Below are 20,012 nucleotides of genomic sequence, written 5' to 3'. Positions count from 1 at the left end.
GGTGAAACCCCATCTCTACTAAAAATACAAAAATGAGCTGGGCATGGTTGCATGCCTCTAATCCCAGCTACTCGGGAGGCTGAGGCAGGCGAATCGCTTGAACCCGGGAGGCAGAGTTTGCAACTGAGATCGCGCCACTGCACTCCAGCTTGGGCAACAGAGTGAGACTTCATCTCAAAAATAAAAAATAAAAAATAAATATTAATAGGATGACCATGGACAAGTTTCTTCCCACCTCTATTCATTGATCCCCTTATCTGTAAAATGGGAGTGAAAATGACCCTCTCATGTAATTTTGCGTGAAAACTGTATTAGAAACTAAAACTGCATCAGAAACTAAAAATTGGTATTATTTATTCATTGAAAAATAACAAATATATATCACCATAAATAACATACTTTAACAAAAATTAACATATCAAAATTTAAAAATAGATCAAGAGTGGTACTGCCTTCTATTTTTACAAATCTTTTTAAAATCCACGGGTCCTCTTGCATTTTGAATGGGATGTGTTACTCAGACATGGTTTTGCAACATCATCCATTGGTAATATGGAAAATACTAGTTCACTGAGTTATACAGTTCTTCCAAATTTAGATTCTAATACATAATCCAAAATTACATGTATCTCCACCAATCAAATCAGAAAATATAACTATTGGAAAGCTGTCAAAGTCATGGTAATAGATATGTTTTGCAAAATTTTCATTTTTGCTTGATAGCTCCAACTTTATCATTGGCAAAAAAAAAAAAAAAAAAAAAAAAAGAAAATACTGTCAGGTTTTTTTCCCTAAAGTGACAGACTCACTTCATTCATTTTCATGAAAATGTCTGTCAAATGCTGGTCTATATATACTTATAGTTTCTAAATTTATAATGAACATCAGAAATATAAGGATTTTTAAAATACAAGTTCCTGCCATACCCAATCTCCAGAGATTTTATTCTAGATTAGATCAGCTCCAGGAACCAAAATTTTAACAAATTCCCTGGATAACTCTGAGACTGCTGATGTATAGTATACTAGGAAATATTTAGTTATCAATTGTTTCCTAAAGTATGTACTAGCTCTTTCCTATATTCATGTTCTCAATTCAATTATTAATTTCTTTTTTTTTTTTTTTTTTTTGAGACAGAGTCTCACTCTGTTGCCCAGGCTGCCAGGTTGGAGTGAAATGGCACAGTCTCGGCTCACTGCATCCTCCGCCTCCCAGGTTCCAGCGATTCCCCTGTCCCAGCCTCCCAAGTAGCTGGGACTATAGGCATGCACCACCACACCCAGCTAATTTTGTATTTTTAGTAGAGACAGGGTTTCACCATGTTGGCCAGACTGATCTCGAACTCCAGACCTCAGATGATCCGCCCACCTCCGCCTGCCAAAGTGCTCGGATTACAGGCGTGAGCCACTACGCCTGGCCTAATTTAATTTCTTAACAAGAAATTTTTAGATTTTTCACACCACAGCATTATAACTGTCTCTTGGCTTTGATCATTCTTGAGAATGCTCGTGACAAATAAATAAGATATGCCCTATCTCCTACCTATATAACTTCGACCTTCACTTCATGGTGTACCTACCTCTAACGTCCTCCTTCTCAGTTTATTCTGCACTAAAGTACACAGATAAATTTTCCTGAACATAACTTTACTATGACAAAATATGACTAAAAACTTCGAAAGACTTCACAATATAATCTCCAAGTCTTCACTCATATAATTCACTTGGAATGTTCAACAACCTCATTTCTTTTTTCTCTCTCTCTTTTTTATTAAGACACCCAGGCTGGAGTGCAGCGGTGCAATCTCACCTTTCTGCAGCCTTCACTTCCAGAGCTCAGGTCATTCTCCCACCTCAGCCTCCCGAGTAGCTAGGATTACAGGCATGTGCCACCATGCCCAACTAATTTTGGGGGGTTTTTTGTTTTTGGCTTGAGTGCAATGGCTCCATCTCGGCTCACTGCAACCTCTGCCTCCCAGGTTCAAGCAATTCTCCCTGCCTCAGCCTCCCAAGTAGCTGGGACTACAGGCGCACCACCACACACGGCTCATTTTTGTATCTTTAGTGGAGATGGAGTTTCGCCACGTTGGTCAGGCTGGTCTCGAACTCCTGACCTCAGGTGATCTTCCCACCTCAGCCTCCCGAAGTGCTGGGATTACAAGCGTGAGCATACACAAGGACAAATAGACTCATAATACATAAAACAATTAATTATATATGACGAAAGTTAAACATAAGTTAATATACACTAGAGAATCTAATTCCTGCAGTATGGAAAAAATGGACATTAAAATTGATAAGAGTAATACCATCTATGCAAATAGCACATAACCTGGTCCTATATTATTTTCCAAGAGTGTCTTTTTAAAGTAATAAAAATCACACTAAAACCCCTAGCTGTTAAAACACCTTCACTACCAGATATAGTATATAGATATTATCCATAAATATTTTATTACGTATCTCTAAAATATAAGGACTTTAAATAAATTATCACATAAAAATATTGATATTAATTCCTTATTATCATCACATCTTCAGTTGAAATACGGTTATGCAAACATGCAGAGGTACTAACTATCCTGTTTGCCACTTCTGATTCTGAAGTATGATGGAAAGAACATGAATCTCTGGCACCCTCTGGTGTTTAAGCACAGTACAGCTTCCCAAATTCACCCCAGCTATACTGACAAGCAGAATAGAAAACAGAATCTTCTTAGCAGAAAAAGTCACAAATTTGAATCCCCCCGAAAAGTATAAGTTAACAAAATAGTTTTAAAAAACTATGAAAATATCATTCTATATTATTAAATGTCATACAGTTTGGTCAAGACAAGAGCTAATACTATTCGCTACTATTTCTTCTTATTTAACAAAAGAGCCAACATCGAGGGTCTATTATCAGTTTCATTTAAAAAGTAACTGAAGTAGGGCTGGGCACAGTGGCTCATGCCTGTAATTCCAGCACTTTGGGAGGCCGAGGCAGGTGGATCACGAGGTCAGGAGATCGAGACCATCTGACCATCCTGGCTAACACGGTGAAACTCCGTCACTACTAAAAAAATACAAAAAAAATTAGCCAGGTGTGGTGGCGGGTGCCTGTAGTCCCAGCTACTCAGGAGGCTGAGGCAGGAGAATGACGTGAACCCAGGAGGCAGAGCTTGCAGTGAGCCGAGATCGTGCCACTGCACTCCAGCCTGGGAGACAGAGTGAGACTCCATCTTAAAAAAAAAATAAATAAATAAATAACTGAAGTGATGTAAGTATCCACGGAAGCAAAATTAAATTTAAAAAGACATCACTATGAAAAGATATGCATAAAGCCATGTGTGACTGTGAATTACTAGAAAGCACTGTACAAAAATGAAAAGTGCACCTTTGTACAAAAATATCTAAGAAATAGCTGAGATTATAAATACTCCTTTTCCAAAACTCACCATTTCAACAAATATTTGAATGACTATTATGAAACAGGCATTGTTCTAAACACTTGGTATACATACAATGGTAAACAATCATTGCAAGCTTTCATAGACAATTAAGAAGAAGTGGGAAATACATGGAAGCAGGGGTAAACAAATAAATGAACAAAATAATTTTAGATAAGTACCTCAAGACAGTAGATATCACTGTGGAAGCTACTTTATATTGGTTGGCCAAGCAAAATTTACCTCTCTAAGGAGGCAGATTTGATATATGAAAGACCATGTCATATGAAGACTGAGGGACAGCTTTCACTGCATACCACATCGAAAACTACACAGTGGGTTTTATCAAAATCTCACGTAACCCATAAATATACACCTATGTACCCCCCAAAATTAAACATTAAAAACGTTAAAGAAAATAATAAATAAATAAAATTGTACAGCAGGACCATGACTAGTGTGTCCGAAGAACAGAAAGGAGGCAAACATGCAGCACGGATCCCTAACACCACGGACCGTGATCCTTGCAATTCAGTTTTTCTGAATGAGAGATAATTTGCTTATGCAATGGCTTTTCAGTTTTTCTGTTCCCTACAACCTTACCAAATTCTAACAAATATAACCATGGTTTCAGATGGGAATCTTCTATATCGTAAAAAGAAAATTCTTTAAGCCAATTCTCTGCCCCCACCACCCTAATTAACCTAATCACACAATTCTATACAAACTTCATGGAACTGCCATGCTGATTCTAAAATTCATGCACAAGAGAAAAATAACGAGTAAAATTAAGATACCTTTGATAAAAAGGAATATAGAAAAAGGACTTACTTTAACTATGGGCTAGAAAAATAAATGAAGATGTTATAACAATCGAAAACACCAAAATAGTAATATCAAAACAAAACAAATATTTGGGAGGCCGAGGCAAGTGGATCACCTGAGGTCAGGAGTTTGAGACTGGCCTGGCCAACATGATGAAACCCCGTCTCTACTAAAAATACAAAAATAAGCTGGGAGTGGTGGCGCGTGCCTGTAGTTCAGCTACTCGGGAGGCTGAGGCACGAGAATCGTTTGAACCCAGCAGGTGGAGGTTGTGGTGAGCCGAGATCGCGCCACTGCACTCCAGCCTGGGCAACAGAGTGAAACTGTATCTCAAAAAATAAAATAAAATAAAACAAAAACATATCACTAAAATGAAATTTGCCCTTTTATAAATGGGAATTTACTATAAGATAAAGGTGGCATTGCAAACAAGAAAGTTAAAGATGATGAACTCTTTACTAACTACTGCTGAGACAATTCATTTGAGGAAAATTTAATCTCTGCCTCACACATTTACAAAAATAAAATCAAGAATTATTGAAGATACAAAGGTAAATATCTATATTTGAGGTAAGTGCATACAGGTATCTTAGAAGAAGATACAGAAGGCACATCATTCTGGGCTCATAATACGAAAGGATACATTAGAATTCAAAAGCCATAAAGGAAGAGACTCCTAAACTTTATACTGTAATTTAAATTTTCCATATATGAAACACTAAAAACAAATTTCCAAGTTAAACAAGAAACTAGGAGAAAAGTACTTACAATGTATACATCAAACAATTACTACTGTCCAGCATATGTACATAAGTCTGGAAAGCAATAAGTAGTCAACAGATAAATGGGCAAAAGTAATAAGTCAGAAATTTCCCAAAGAAAATACTTATAGTGACATTTTTCCTTCAGGCAGCAAGTGGACTAGATTTACTGAGGAGCAATTACACAGCATAAGACATTTTCATTCCATTGTTTGGTTCACAGGACCTGTTAAAAAAAAGGTGTCAGTAAAAATCAGCAATAAGCATATCCTAAAGGAAGAACTGCCTCAAGGGCAAATGACTGTGGCTAGCACTAGTTCTTCATTACAATGGGAAAAGTGTATCTGAGACTCCTGGGTAAGTCAAGTTCCCGGGAAGAAGACTAAAGTGGTTCCAAGTCAATAGTAATCCCTGGGTCTACTAGAAACAGTCACAAATCCTCTCTGGAAGAAAGCAAACTCAGTTTAGACCCTCAGGTTTAATCTGATTTACCTGTCCAACAAAGTTTTAGATTTATTGACTACATTTTTTACTTCTAAAAGTCCTATTTGGTTCTTTTTCAAGTATTTGCAGTCATTTTTAAAAAGTTTCTTGCTCATTCTTGAGATTCCGTAATTTATTTTTAAATACTTTATACTATTTTTTACCCTTACTATTTGATCATCCTATGTTTGAAGTCACTGGAATTCCAAATGTATTACTGTTTCCCTGTAGCTTGACTCAAGGATACTTCCTTGCATGTTTATCTTTAAATGTGAACATATATTTTATATGAACACCCAAAAACAATGGAATAACATCTTCAAAGCAAAAAAAAAAAAAAAAAGTCAACCTGTAATTCTAATCTCAATCTTGACATTGTCTATATAAATAATCTAAAATCATCTAGAAATTATTAGAAATAATCACAAGGCTGTTGGTATATGATTTTTTTAAGTCCTGAATTTCTCTATGCTAGTAAAAGAAAAGGCAGTTACCAAAAATATTACTTATAATAACAAGAAAGATATCTAGGAATAAATCTAACAGATAAATGCAACAAATCATGAGAATCTGTATAAATAAAATTATACTACTTTATTGAAAGATGTTTAAAAAGGTATATATAATGGAGATATAAATCATGCTCAGAGAAGGATCCAAATTATAATAAATCAGCTGGAAGACAGTGGGCCTATGGACTCAGGCCATGCCAATTCAAATTCTAACAGATTACTGGTAGAATATAACAAGTTGATCGTTAAATGTATAGGGAATAGCAAAAGCCCAAGTAGAGCCAAGGAGTATGAAAGTGGAGGGAGTATGAAAGTGGAGGGGGTATGAAAGTGGAGGGGGTACGAAAGTGGAGGGGGTACGGAAGTGGAGGGGGTACGGAAGTGGAGGGGGTACGAAAGTGGAGGGGGTATGAAAGTGGAGGGGGTATGGAAGTGGAGGGGGTATGAAAGTGGAGGGGGTATGAAAGTGGAGGGGGTATGAAAGTGGAGGGGGTATGAAAGTGGAGGGGGTATGAAAGTGGAGGGGGTATGAAAGTGGAGGGGGTATGAAAGTGGAGGGTGTATGAAAGTGGAGGGGGTATGAAAGTGGAGGGGGTATGAAAGTAGAGGGAGTATGAAAGTGGAAGTATGAAAGTGGAGGGGGTATGAAAGTGGAGGGAGTATGAAAGTGGGAGTATGAAAGTGGAGGGGGTATGAAAGTGGAGGGAGTATGAAAGTGGGAGTATGAAAGTGGAGGGGGTATGAAAGTGGAGGGGGTATGAAAGTGGAGGGGGTATGAAAGTAGAGGGAGTATGAAAGTGGGAGTATGAAAGTGGAGGGAGTATGAAAGTGGGAGTATGAAAGTGGAGGGAGTATGAAAGTGGAGGGGGTATGAAAGTGGAGGGGGTATGAAAGTGGAGGGGGTATGAAAGTAGAGGGAGTATGAAAGTGGGAGTATGAAAGTGGAGGGGGTATGAAAGTGGAGGGAGTATGAAAGTGGGAGTATGAAAGTGGAGGGGGTATGAAAGTGGAGGGGGTATGAAAGTGGAGGGAGTATGAAAGTGGGAGTATGAAAGTGGAGGGGGTATGAAAGTAGAGGGAGTATGAAAGTGGGAGTATGAAAGTGGAGGGGGTATGAAAGTGGAGGAAGAAAAGGAAATGAAGAAGAAGTAGGTAGAAAATATGCATTACCAAATATAAAACTTCTTTTGAAATTATAGTAAATTAAACTGTATGCTATTGGAAATTTTAAAATTAACCAATAAAATGAAATAGAGATAAAAAAGATTAACTATTGATTAGAGGCATTTTAAAAAAAGAAAGATTTAAAAAAAGAGAAGACCCATATATATATGACATAGGAGACATTACAGATCACTGAGGAAGGACAAATTATTCAATAATGCTGCTAGAACAAGTGGTTTCCTATATGGGGAAAAACGAATCAGGATCTCTAAACCTCCAAACCAGAGCAAAAACAAAAACCAAATTTTAACTCCTGAAGACAAAAAGATATTCAAATAGGCTGGGCATGATGGCTCACACCTGTAATCCCAGCACTTTGGGAGGATGCGGCAGGAGGATCACTTGAGGCCACCAGTTTGAAACCAGCCTGGACAACAAAGCGAGATCCTCATCTCTACAAAAAATTTTAAAACTAGCCAATTGTTGTGGCGTGTACCTGTTGTCTTAGCTACTCTGGAGGCTTGTTTGAGTCCAGGAATTTGAGGTTGCAGTGAGGCATGATAGTGCCACTCAATGCACTCCAGCCTAGGTGACAGAGACCATTTCTCAAAAAAAAAAAAAAAAAATTTAATATGAAACTTCAAAACTTTTAGAAGACAATATAGGAGACTATCTTTGTGATCTCCAGAAGGATCTCTAAAATAAGGCATAAGTATTAATCATAAAAGAAACTGCCAAATTCAACAACTTTAAAATTAAGAATTTCTGTTCATCAAAATATACCGTAAAAGAAAGTAAATTGCAAAACACTAACTCTAGTAGATATTTGTAACACAAAAAAAGTATAAAGAATTAAAAAGGACTTCTGCTTCTGTTACAGACCATTACTCATATCAGACAATTGTTTTGAGGACAAGAAACTAATAAAGCCAGAACAATTTTAAGTTTATTTGAAGGCATCAGAGAGCTGCCAAGGGAGCCAGGTCTTGAGGGACGACAGCCCTGAGAGAAGAGAACCTCACTGAAGTAACCCCAATTTTCTCCATGTTGTTTTTCCTCTAGGCACATGCTGATTCTTGATGTGGAACAAGACACTAAGAAACCACAGAGACAGCAGCTGCTAAGAGGCAGAAAAGCCAACAGAGCATTAGGCAATCTCATGAGGAGAGAGAGAGACAAGAAGTTGAAGTCCAAGGCTGCCAGAACTTGAGGGATGAATGGACCATGATCCTATTAATAAGTGAGGCATTTACCAATGTTTTTCATACAGATCTGACATTTAATTAAATATTACCAAGTGCAGCAAAGAAACGGGATTAAAAAGCCAGATAATAGAAATAGAGTCACAGGTAACCCAGACATTGGAAACATTAAGCATTTGACTTTAACCACAAGTGGCAGGGTGTGGTGGCTCATGTCTATAATCCCAGTGCTTTGGAAGGCTGAGTCAGGAGGATCACTCGAGGCCTGGAGTTCAAGACCAGTCTGGGAGACATAGCAAGACCCCACCTCTACAAAAATAAATTTTAAAAAAAGCTAGCTAGGCATGGTGGCACATGCCTGTAGTCCCAGCTACTTGGGAGGCTGAGGCAGGAGCATCACTGGAGCCTAGGAGTTCAAGGCTGCAGTGAGCTATTATTTTGCCACTGTACTTCAGCCTGGGCAACAGAGCAAGACTTTCTCAAAAAAACAAAAAAAAAAAAAAACACAACAACCAAAGAAAACCACACATGCACACAATAAAATAACTACAATTAATTGTTCAAGAACATAGAGGCAAACAACTATACCACAGGACAATAATCCATTAAAAAAGAAATGATGGTCGTGGTTTCTAGTAATGCTACAATAGTTTGATCAATAACAATTACAAAATCTACAGTTTTTAAAAGGCAATCATTTGGAGACTTAATAAAGGCAGGCAGAAAACAGAGGTAAGTCAACCCTTGGATGACGGGAACAGTAATGGGTAAAATTTGTGAGTTTATGTCTTTTGGTCTGAAAGCACCCCCTAGTCTATGCAGCCACATGACTAGTGGCTTGAGATGTCCCAATAACAGAGCTTCAAACACATAATACAAAAATTGAGAGAACTAAAGGAAAAAACAAGCAAAGGGAAAAAAAAAAATCCGAGTGGGAGATTTTAATACCCACTCTACATAAGTGATGGAAACAGTCTGAAAAATAAAACCAAAAAAAAAGCCCAGGATATAGAAGATGTGAACACTGTCACCCACCTTCACCAAACTGATGTAGACAACAAAAAACTACTTCCCCAAACTGAATAATACGTATTTTCTCCCAAGTGCTCATGATATTAATCAAAATTAGTCACACTGAGAAGTCTCAATAAATTTAATAAAATTGAAATTATATGTTCAAGAATATGTTCTCTGATCACAAAACTGTATTAGAAAACAAATAAAATATTCCAGAAAAGCACCAAATATTTGTACCAATAAATTAAAAAAAGGAAACTATCTTGACATGAATGGAAAGGCAAAAAAAAAAACAAAAAAAACACACCCTATAATCAGTTGGGTGCTAAATCAGTATTTAGAGAGAAATTGATAGGATTTTTTTTTGTTGTTTTTATCTTGTAGCCTCAGCTCAAATGAGGAAATGTATAATTTTAAATGCTTACATTAATAATAATAATAATAATAATAAATGCCTACATTAGAAAACAAGCCAGGCATGGTGGCTCATGCCTGTAATCCCAGCACTTTGGGAGGCCAAGATGGGAGGATTGCTTGGGCCCAAGAGTTCAAGACCAGCATGGGCAATATAGTGAAACCTCATTGTTACAAAAAATAAAAATTAAAAAAATTAGCCGGGCATGGTGATGCGCACCTGTAGTCCCAGCTGCTCATAAGGCTGAGCTAGGAAGATGGCTTGAGCCCAGGAGTTTGAAGTGCCACTGCACTCTAATCTGGGCAACAGAGTGAGACTCTGTCTCAACAACAAAAAAATTAACAAAACTGATAAAAGCCTACTAATAAAAAGAGGGAGACTACATATTTTATAGACATTAAAAGGATAAAGAAATAAAATTAATTTCATGCCTGAAAAAGTCAACTACAAAAATAAAATCCTTGAAAAATGTATATACTATACTACCATTAAAGCATCTATACACATTCAAAAGAAAAGTATTAGGAACAATTTCTTGCTGATAAATCTGAAAATCAATATGAAATGTACAAAAACCTTAAAAAAATACAACTTCATGAAATTGGCATTAAAATGAAAAAAAAAAATCTAAATACCTTTATATGTATCAATGAAATTGACTTTGTCAAAAAACATTCTCCCAAAGAAAACAACAGACCTATCTAGTTTCAATGGTAAATTCATTCATACATTTGAGGAAGAAATCATAACAATTCTACACAACAGCTTAAAACAAAGGAGGGGGAAAGACTATGACTCACTTTTTTTAAGCCAATATAATCACAGATACCAAATCCTGGCAAACACACTGTAAGAACAAAAAACTATAGACCAAATCCCTCATGAATATCAACACAAAACCCTTATAAAACATTAATCAATGCAGCAATAAATAAAAAGGCTAATACTCCAGGAATGCAAGAACATTCAGAAATTTAAAAATCAATGTAATTCACGATCCTAGAATAATAAGAAAAATCAATGACCACCTTAAATAGATGCAGAAAAAGTTCATGACAAAAACACTCAGTTTAAAAACAGGCAATAGGAAGACTATACTTTCAGGGATCATTTCTATAGTTCTTTACTAGAGAAGTTTCTCTGAACATGTAGAGCACTGTGCCTTAAAAAGGAAAAAAAAAAGGGCTGGGCATGGTGGCTCACGCCTGTAATCCCAGCACTTTGGGAGGCCGAGGCAGGCAGATCACCTGAGGTCAGGAGTTGGAGAGCAACCTGACTAACACGGAGAAACCCCGTCTCTACTAAAAATGCAAAATTAGCCATGCATGGTGACACATGCCTGTAATCCCAGCTACTTGGGAGGCTGAGGCAGGAGAATCGCTTGAACCCGGGAGGCAGAGGTTGCGGTGAGCTGAGATTGCACCATTGCACTGTAGCCTGGGCAACAAGAGCAAAACTCCATCTCAAAAAAAAAAAAAAAAAAAAAAAAAGGCAATAGGCTGGGCATGGTGGCTCATGCCTGTAATACCAGCACTCTGGGAGACTGCGTTGGGAGGATCTCATGAGGCCAGGAGTTCAAGACCAGCCTTGGAAACATAGTGAAATCCCTGTCTCTACAATAAATGGGAAATTTAAAAAAAAGTTACTTGGGCATGGTAATGTACACCTGTAGTCCTAGCTACTTGAAAGCCTGAGGCAGATGGGTCGCTTAAGCTCAGGAGTCTGAGGCTGCAGTGAGCTAGGATTGCACCTCTGCACCCCAGCCTAGGCAACAGAGCAAGACCTTGTTTCTTAAAATAAAACAAAAACAGGCCGGGCACGGTAGCTCACACCTGTAATCCCAGCACTTTGGGAGGCCGAGAAGGGCGGATCACAAGGTCAGGAGATTGGGACCACCCTGGCTAACATGGTGAAAACCCGTCTTTACTAGAAATACAAAAACAAAATTAGCAGAGTGTGGTGGCGGGCGCCTACAGTCCCACCTACCCGGGAGGCTGAGGCAGCAGGATGGCATAAACCCGGGAGGCGGAGCTTGCAGTGAGCCGAGATCGTGCCACTGAACTCCAGCCTTGCAGCCTGCGTGACAGAGCAAGACTCTGTCTCAAAATAAATAAATTAATTACAACAAAAACAGTCAAAATATTTGAACACATATTTCACAAAACATAAATGGGCAATAAGAACAAATGCACTCAACATCATTAGTCACTAGGGAAATGCAAATTAAAGTCACAGTGAGCTACAACTACATACCAAACCAGAACAGCTAAAATTGGAGGGGTGGGGGGCAGGGAGAGACAAAGTAAAACTGCAGTATCAATTGTTAGCAAGGATGCGGAGCAACTAGAACAGAATCTCATACTTTGTTGGTGGGAATGGAAAAATGGTATAACCATTTAGGAAACTAGTGTGGTGGCTTCCCATAGAGTTAAACATATGCTTATATACATACCATACGACTCAGCAATTCTGTTCTATGTATTTATAGAAAAGAAAATCTATGTCCATACAAAGATATAGACACAAGTGTTCCCAGCAAGCTTTATCATTGCCAAAAACTGTAAACAACCCAAATATCCATCAACAGATAAAGTGATAATTCAGTGCAAACAAAAGCAACATACCTGTATAATAAAATATTACTCAGCAATAAAAAATGCAACCACTGATACATACAACAACATGGTATATATAAAACACATTATGCTACCAAAAGAAGCCAGACACAACATGAACTGTATGATGTGTGAATATTGATGATATGAATTGGGTCACTCATGTCATACCCAACTAAAACAGAATAGAGAAGCCGGGGGGAAAGCATGCAGGGCACAAAACATTGCTCTAGAAATGTAATTCTCTGCGAGTCCAGCTGCTGAAACTGCCTGTTGTAACCTGAGACTAGTTTAATCTGTAACTGCTGAGACAACTTGCTGCAACTCTAGAACTATTTTGCCTACCACCTTCACACGTCAATCAGAGCTGACCAGCTTCCCAGAACCTTAACAGTGCCAACGAATTTTCTCGAAGAGCATTTCATGTCATGTCTCTTTTTTAATCTCCAGCCTTCTCTTTGTTCTTCGGACATACCAGAGATGATCTGGTCTGTGTGTATGCTTTGAACTGCAATTCTTTCTTCCCAAATAAAATGTTAAATTTAGAGATTCACTTCTATATATATTTTTTTAATGAGACAGAGTCTCACTGTCACCCAGGCTGGAGTGCAGTGGCGCAATTTCAGCTCACTGCAACCTCCCAGGGTTCAACTGATTCTCCTGCCTCAGCATCTCAAGTAGCTGAGACTACAGACATGCACCACCATGCCCTGCTAATTTTTATATTTTTGGTAGAGATAGGGTTTCACTATGTTAGCCAGGCTGGTCTCGAACTCTTGACATCAAGTGATCCACCTGCCTTGGCCTCCCAAAGTGCTGGGATTACAGGCATGAGCCACTGTGTCCGGCCTACCTCTACATTTTTAATTTGACTTTGACAGATGCCACTCATGCAAAACTCTAGAAAGGACAAATCCAAACCCAATCTACAATGATAGAAAGCAGATCAATGGTTGTGCAGAACCTGAGGTGTAATGTGGGGACTGGCTGGTAAGGAGTGCAAAGGAATCTTTTTGGGGTATTGAAAATATTCCATGTATCCTGACAGTGATACTTGGTACATGGGTTTAGCTTTTTGTCAAGAGTCATTAAACTGAAAGATGATGATGACTGCCTGGATTACTGTCTTCCAGAATACCCAAACTCCAAACTATAAAGGAAAAAAAACAAATCCCATGCAAACTTTTTCATCTTCTCAATCTCATCTACCCCTCCCCACCCCACCCCACGCCTCAAGGCTTGCTATAGGCAAAAAGAGGTGGGAAAAAAACTACAGAAAAGAGAGACAGGGCAGAGCCAGTGGTGGGCATAAGACTAAATACATCCCAAGTCAGAAAATGCTAAAAAGGTGTTCCCATAAATCAAAGCATGACTACACGCAATTTAAATTGGCAGACTGAAATGTGTAGATTCTTGGAAGGAATAAAAGGCAAAAAGGAGAGGGAGAAGCACCATTTGGAAGCGGAGAAAATGCAAAAGGGGAAAATTTAGAGTGCTGCAAAACAAAAAAGGACCAAACAGGTTTCCCAGGGCAAACAGATACAAACAAAACTCTAATAAAAGAGGCATTGAAGAAAGGTGGAAAAACAAGGGAAAAATTGACATAAATAAAGGGCAAAAAAAGGGTCAGAGACAAAGTAATGGGAATGAAAGAGAGGCAAAAGGACTAAAATCCATACTATTACACTCCCCAAAACACACACACACACACACACACACAATTGTGAACAAGAACTAATATTTAAAACTATAATCCAAGAACGTTTTCCAAAAATTACAAAAGACCAGAATCTACATACTGAAAGGGCCAAATAGGAATTGAGGAACCACCACCTTTACAACATATCCTAGGGCAAAACTATGAGATTTCAAAAATAAAAAATCCTGAAGTTCTTCAGACAAAAAGATCAAATAACAATAAGACAACGATGGGGCAACATTTAAAAAAAAGGTAATACAAAAAGTGTTGATTTCACAGGCAGCCAAGCTGTCCTTCAAGTATCAAAAGACACTGAAAAATAGTTTTAACATACAACAACTTAGGACAGGGGTCCCCAGCCCCCAGGCCATGTACCAGTAGCAGTCCGTAGCCTGTTAGAACCTGGACTGCACAGGAAGAGGTGAGAGGTGCGCAAGCAAGAATTACTGCCTGAGCTCCACCTCCTGTCAGATCAGTGGTAGCATTAGAGTCTCATAGGAGCACAAACCCTACTGTGAACTGCACATATGAGGGATCTAGGTTGTGCGCTCCTTATGAGAATCTAATGCCTGATTATCTGAAGTGGAAACTATCCCCTCCCCCTCAATCCTGGTCTGTGGAAAAATTGCCTTCCATGAAATCAGTCCCTGGTGCCAAAAATGTTAGGGACCAATAACTTAGGGAATTCCACACCTATGAGCCTTTCCTGAGGAATTTACCAGCAGATGAACTTCATCCAACCAAGAGATGACAGAACACGACAGAAAAAAAGACCGATGGTGAACATTTTAGTATATGCATATAAAAGTAGACCTACAAATTAAATGTACATGGGGGGATGAGGAAGACTAAGGTACAAATTCTATACAAATATTATACTGAAATATATATATAAATTATGCAGTTAAAATATATATTTAATATATATAATATGTATTATATATATTTAAGATCCAAATGTTTGCCAGATAAACAATTTGGAAATATTTTCCTTGTGGCATGTTTATTCATTTCCTGGACAGTGTTTTTCACAGAGCAAAAGTTTTTTAATTTTCTGAATTCCAGTTCATTAATTTTTCCTCTTGTAGATCGCTCTTTTCATGTGTTATCTAAGAAATGTGTGTAACCCAAGGTTACAAAGATTTTCTCCTATGCTTTGTTCCAGAAGATCTCCAGTTTCAGGCTTGCCCTTTTTCTTAATCGTCATCCTTTAATTCCCATCTATTACCCATGTAAAAACTATTGCGTACATGTTCTATTTTTTCTGCTTTTCCCCACTTTAACTGCATAATTTCTATATATACAAATGTTATATTTCTGTATATATACATATTTTAATATAAATATTCATGAATATGTATGATACATATATACAAATGTTATATGTTTGTTTATATATTTGTACATATAAAAATGCAAAAGGGAGAAATTATATAAAAATTTGTTTTATATATTGGTATATATATAAGAAATATATACAAATATAACATTTGTTTATGCATATATAAACTCTTAAAAACCCTTGATCGTAAGAAACCAATGCAAGAAACAAAAATGGGCCAAAAATTTGAACACACACTTCACCAAAGATATATAAATAACAAATAAGCACAAAAATAGATGATCAACATCTTTAGCCATTAGAAAAATGCAAACTAAAACCACAATAATAACCACTTATACACCTATTAAAATGGATTTTTAAAAAATCAAAAGAACTGAGAACTACCAATTGCTCACAAAGTTGGACAGGAACTAGAACTCTCATCATCAATGACAGAAATGCAAAATGATACAGTCATTTTGATAAACAATTTGGTAGTTTCCCTACCAAAATTCACACTTACCTAATGACTCATCAATCATATTTCTAGATAGCAAAAGCATATGTTCACGCAAAATTCTGTACATGAAGCTTTATTATATAATCATCAGAAAAACTGGAAACCACCCAAATGTCCATCAATAGCGAAAAAGATCAACAAATGTAATTTCATAAAATGCTTCCCAGCAATGCAAAAGAACCATCGTCTAATATTCCAAATGACACAGATGATCTAAAAAACATGTTGAGTAAAAAAGTCTGATGCAAAAGGGTACATAACATAAAACTCCATTTATGTGAAGTTCAAGAATAGACAAAAATGATCTATGGTGATGGACGTAAGAACAGTAGCTGCCAGAGGCAGGGGATGAGGGTAATTGATTTCAAAGGTGCGTAAAGGTGATGAATATGTTCAGTATCTTGATCGGCGTGATGATTACACAGGTATATATATTTGACAAAATTCACTGAGCTGTACATTTAATAGTTGTGCATTTTATTGTTTACAAATTATACTCAATAAAGTAGTTAGCTTTGTAAAAAGGCATCAGTATATCTATTTTAGTAAGGTATTATTCTGTCATCTCTCCTTTTTAAAAAAAAATTACTTCCTTAAACCAAATTTAACTATTTATTTTCTTACCGGAAGCATGATGTTCCATTCTCTTTTATTCTATTTTTCTGAGTAGGAGATGCTTGAAGCGACAGAATTTTATTTCCAGGCAGAGTAATTTGCTTTAGAATGGAAGCTATAAAAGCAAAACAAGAAAAAATAGAATACAAAAAAAGCAATCACACCACATTAGGAAAAATCCAGGACAACAGTTTTTTATATATATAGAATAATCAAAGAGAATTCCAAGCTGCCCTAGAACTATGTTTAAATTCAAACATGACAATGAATTTATTCCCTGAATAAGAAATAATCTTATAAAATAAGAATCTTTCCATTTCTTTTTAGATAGTCTTTTTAGATAGTCTATGTTAGCAGTATTATAAAAATACCATGAGTAAAAGGGACCTGAAACATGTTAATAATACATTGCTTATATTGGTATTTTTTAAAAATACATAAAGCTCTACCTGACATTGGTAAGACTGATTTCCCAGTCTACCTGACTTGGGTAAGACTGATTTCCATACATATGCATGCATGTACATGCATACAAGTGTGTACATAAAGAACTACATTTTAAGAAGAAAAAATCTATAGCAAATTTTATAAGTTAAATAAGTCCTTATTTACTAATACGTTGTTTTATCAAATTACAGAATACCATGAATAGCTGCTTTTTTTATTCCAAAACAACATATAACCCTAAAAAGTTTCTATGTATGTAAAAAGAAATGTGAGCATAGCTGGGCACAGTGGCTCATACCTGTAATCCCAGCACTTTGGGAGGCCAAGGTGGGTGGATCGACCATTTGAGGTCAGGAGTTTGAGACCAGCCTGGCCAACATGGTAAAACCCAGTCTCTACTAAAAATACAAAAATTAGCCAGCTGTGGTGGTGCACGCCTGTAATCCCAGCTACTCGGGAGGCTGAGAACATGAGAATTGCTTAAACCTGGGAGGTGGAGGTTGCAGTGAGCTGAGATCGTGCCACTGTACTCCAGCCTGGGCATCAGAGCAAGACTCCGTCTGGGGAGAGAAATCTAATGATTATCTTTCTGTTTTCTCTCAATGGGTGCCAACTTTAAAAGACCAAACCTCTCTTCTCCTAACACAGCAACAAAAAAGTTATATAAAACCCCTTCATGTTCTAACCCAGCATGATGGGACTGAGATGGACCAGCATCTACCTGGAGGAAACTGACTAGTAGGTATTATGGTGTTCACTGGCATCGTCTTCTGTCCACATTTCTGAATGGTCAATGTTGAGGAATGTGAAATTGTGGTCACTTGTTTTTCATTGCCTCCTGAAGGCTGCTGAACTACCTGAAACAATGAGAACTATCAATATAGTTGTTCAACTTAAGGCTTTAGAAAAGGATAAGATTTCAGTTTTAAACAACAGATTGTGTTCACCCAGCCGTAAATATACCTTTATCTTAACATAACAAGAATGCCTACTTTAAATTTGTATGAAGCAAAATTATCTTGTTCAAAAGTGAAAAACGTTACTATCTCACATACATTATTTTTAGAGTGGAATTTAAATTTTATTTCACCATACTCAATTTAAATCTCCCTATAAATCCGATTTCCAATTGTTAACTTATAGTGAAAAATTTAAAGCATGTATAAAAACAGACAGGATAAAACAAAACCATCTATACCATTACCCAGCTTCAACAATGATTAATTCTTGATCAATCTGGTTTCCATCTACACCCCTACCCACTTCCCTGACGCCGTCAATTATTTTAAGGCAAATCTCAGATATATCGTTGTATCCATTAATATTTCAAAATATATCTTTAAAAGATAAGGACTTTTCATGTGCCATTTTAACAAAGTATTTTCTTTTTTTTTTTTTTTTTTTTTTTGAGACAGAGTCTTGCTCTGTCACCCAGGCTAGAGTGCAGTGGTGCCATCTCGGCTCACTGCAACCTCTGCCTCCCAGGTTCAAGCGATTCTCATGCCTCAGCCTCCTGAGTAGCTGGGATTTCAGACACGCACCACCAGGCCTGGCTAATTTTTGTATTTTTAGTAGAGACTAGGTTTCACTATGTTGGCCAGGCTGGTCTCGAACTCCTGACCTCAAGCGATCCGACCACCTCAGCCTCCCAAAGTGCTGGGATTACAGGAGTAATCCCAGCCGTAATCCCAGCGGGGATCACACGGGGCGTGAGCCACCACGCCCAGTCTAAAGTATTTTCTTAGACCATCGCTTGAAAGCAAGAGGCGGAGGCTGCAGTGAGCTGAGATTGCACCACTGTACTCCAGGCTGGGTGACAGAGTGAGACCCTGTCTCAAAAAAACAAGACAAAACAAAACAGGTAGAAAAACAGTCATCATTACCAGCTACTGATAGTGAACTTTAACTCATATATGGCAAATATAAATGTGCCATGGTCTTGCCAAAAGACAGACTTCTAAACAGAATTTTTAGAGTTCAATTTGTTCAACTTATGTGTATTACTTTAAAAAAAGTAACAAGAAACACAACATTCCTGGTAAGTAATCCTATAGCAACTAATGCCCCTAGAGAAGAAATGTTAGTTAGAATAATTCAATTGCCCTTATTCTTTGAGAACAGACAAGAACTCTTTTAAAAATGATACATTTCAATGAAGCTGAGATCATATTCATGTACTATAGTTCTAGGGACCAGGCTTACATTTTACAAAGTAATATATAGGTCTCATTTTATGCATTCAGACTGAAACTCAAGAGAAACACTCCCAGCTTATTTCCTTATTATATGCACTGTCCTCCTTGATGCTCCTTATTAGGTATTCCTGTCAGTATTTTAATTATGAAAGACAGTAATATTCAAAAATTGTTTACCAGTGTGAAAGTTGTCAGAATCAAAATGAAGTCACTTGTGTTTGAAAGAAAACCAAAAACAAATCTCTAACAAATAGAGCTAGGGAAGACTAAGAGAGGGTTCTCATGCTTGTATGCCTAATCACAAAAACTATCCCAATAGACCACCAAAACCACAACCTTGCACAAAGGCCATAGCAACAGTACACAAAAAATACTTCTGCAAGGACATAATCTGCTCAGCAACTGCCTATTTAAACTCAGACTGGTGTCGCCCTTGTTACTGAGCTTTGCAGTCAAGGATAATCATTTCAAAACAACTATATAATTCTCATTTTTCTTTTTAAAACCCGTCCTCCTTTACTCAGGAAGACTGCTTGAGGCCAGGATTTTGAGACCTGACTGGGCAATATAGCAAGACCCTGTCTCTAATCAAAATAAAAAGTTTTTTAATTAGCCAGGCATGATGGCATGCACCTGTAGTCCTAGCTACTCAGGAGGCTGAGGCAGGAAGATTGCTTGAGCCCAGGAGATCGAGGCTGCAGTGAGCCATGATGGCACCACTGCACTCCAGGCTAGGCAACAAAATGAAACCCTGAGTCTTTAAAAATTAAAAATAAAAAAACTTTTGTCTT

At 37.4% G+C, this 20,012-nt stretch overlaps 1 protein-coding gene and 1 pseudogene across 2 annotated transcripts in view; one reads left to right on the top strand and one right to left on the bottom strand.

The window, feature by feature from the left end:
* TAF4B (TATA-box binding protein associated factor 4b) overlaps positions 1 to 20,012 on the bottom strand; it is a 164,819-nt gene that overhangs the window by 82,057 nt on the left and 62,750 nt on the right. For both annotated transcript variants that reach the window (XM_004059269.5, XM_055368362.2), the window contains exons 8-9: positions 17,748 to 17,883; positions 16,589 to 16,694 (exon numbers count right to left, since the gene is read on the bottom strand). In XM_004059269.5, the coding sequence (XP_004059317.2) occupies positions 16,589 to 16,694; positions 17,748 to 17,883 (242 nt within the window). The remainder of the gene's footprint in view (positions 1 to 16,588; positions 16,695 to 17,747; positions 17,884 to 20,012) is intronic.
* On the top strand, positions 10,895 to 10,992 carry LOC115931510 (uncharacterized; annotated as a pseudogene).

Source organism: Gorilla gorilla, chromosome 17, assembly GCF_029281585.2.
Source record: "Gorilla gorilla gorilla isolate KB3781 chromosome 17, NHGRI_mGorGor1-v2.1_pri, whole genome shotgun sequence".
In the NCBI taxonomy this organism is placed as follows: Eukaryota; Metazoa; Chordata; class Mammalia; order Primates; family Hominidae; genus Gorilla; species Gorilla gorilla.
Note: the sequence above shows the minus strand (reverse complement) of the source record. Positions and strands in the feature narration are given on the sequence as shown.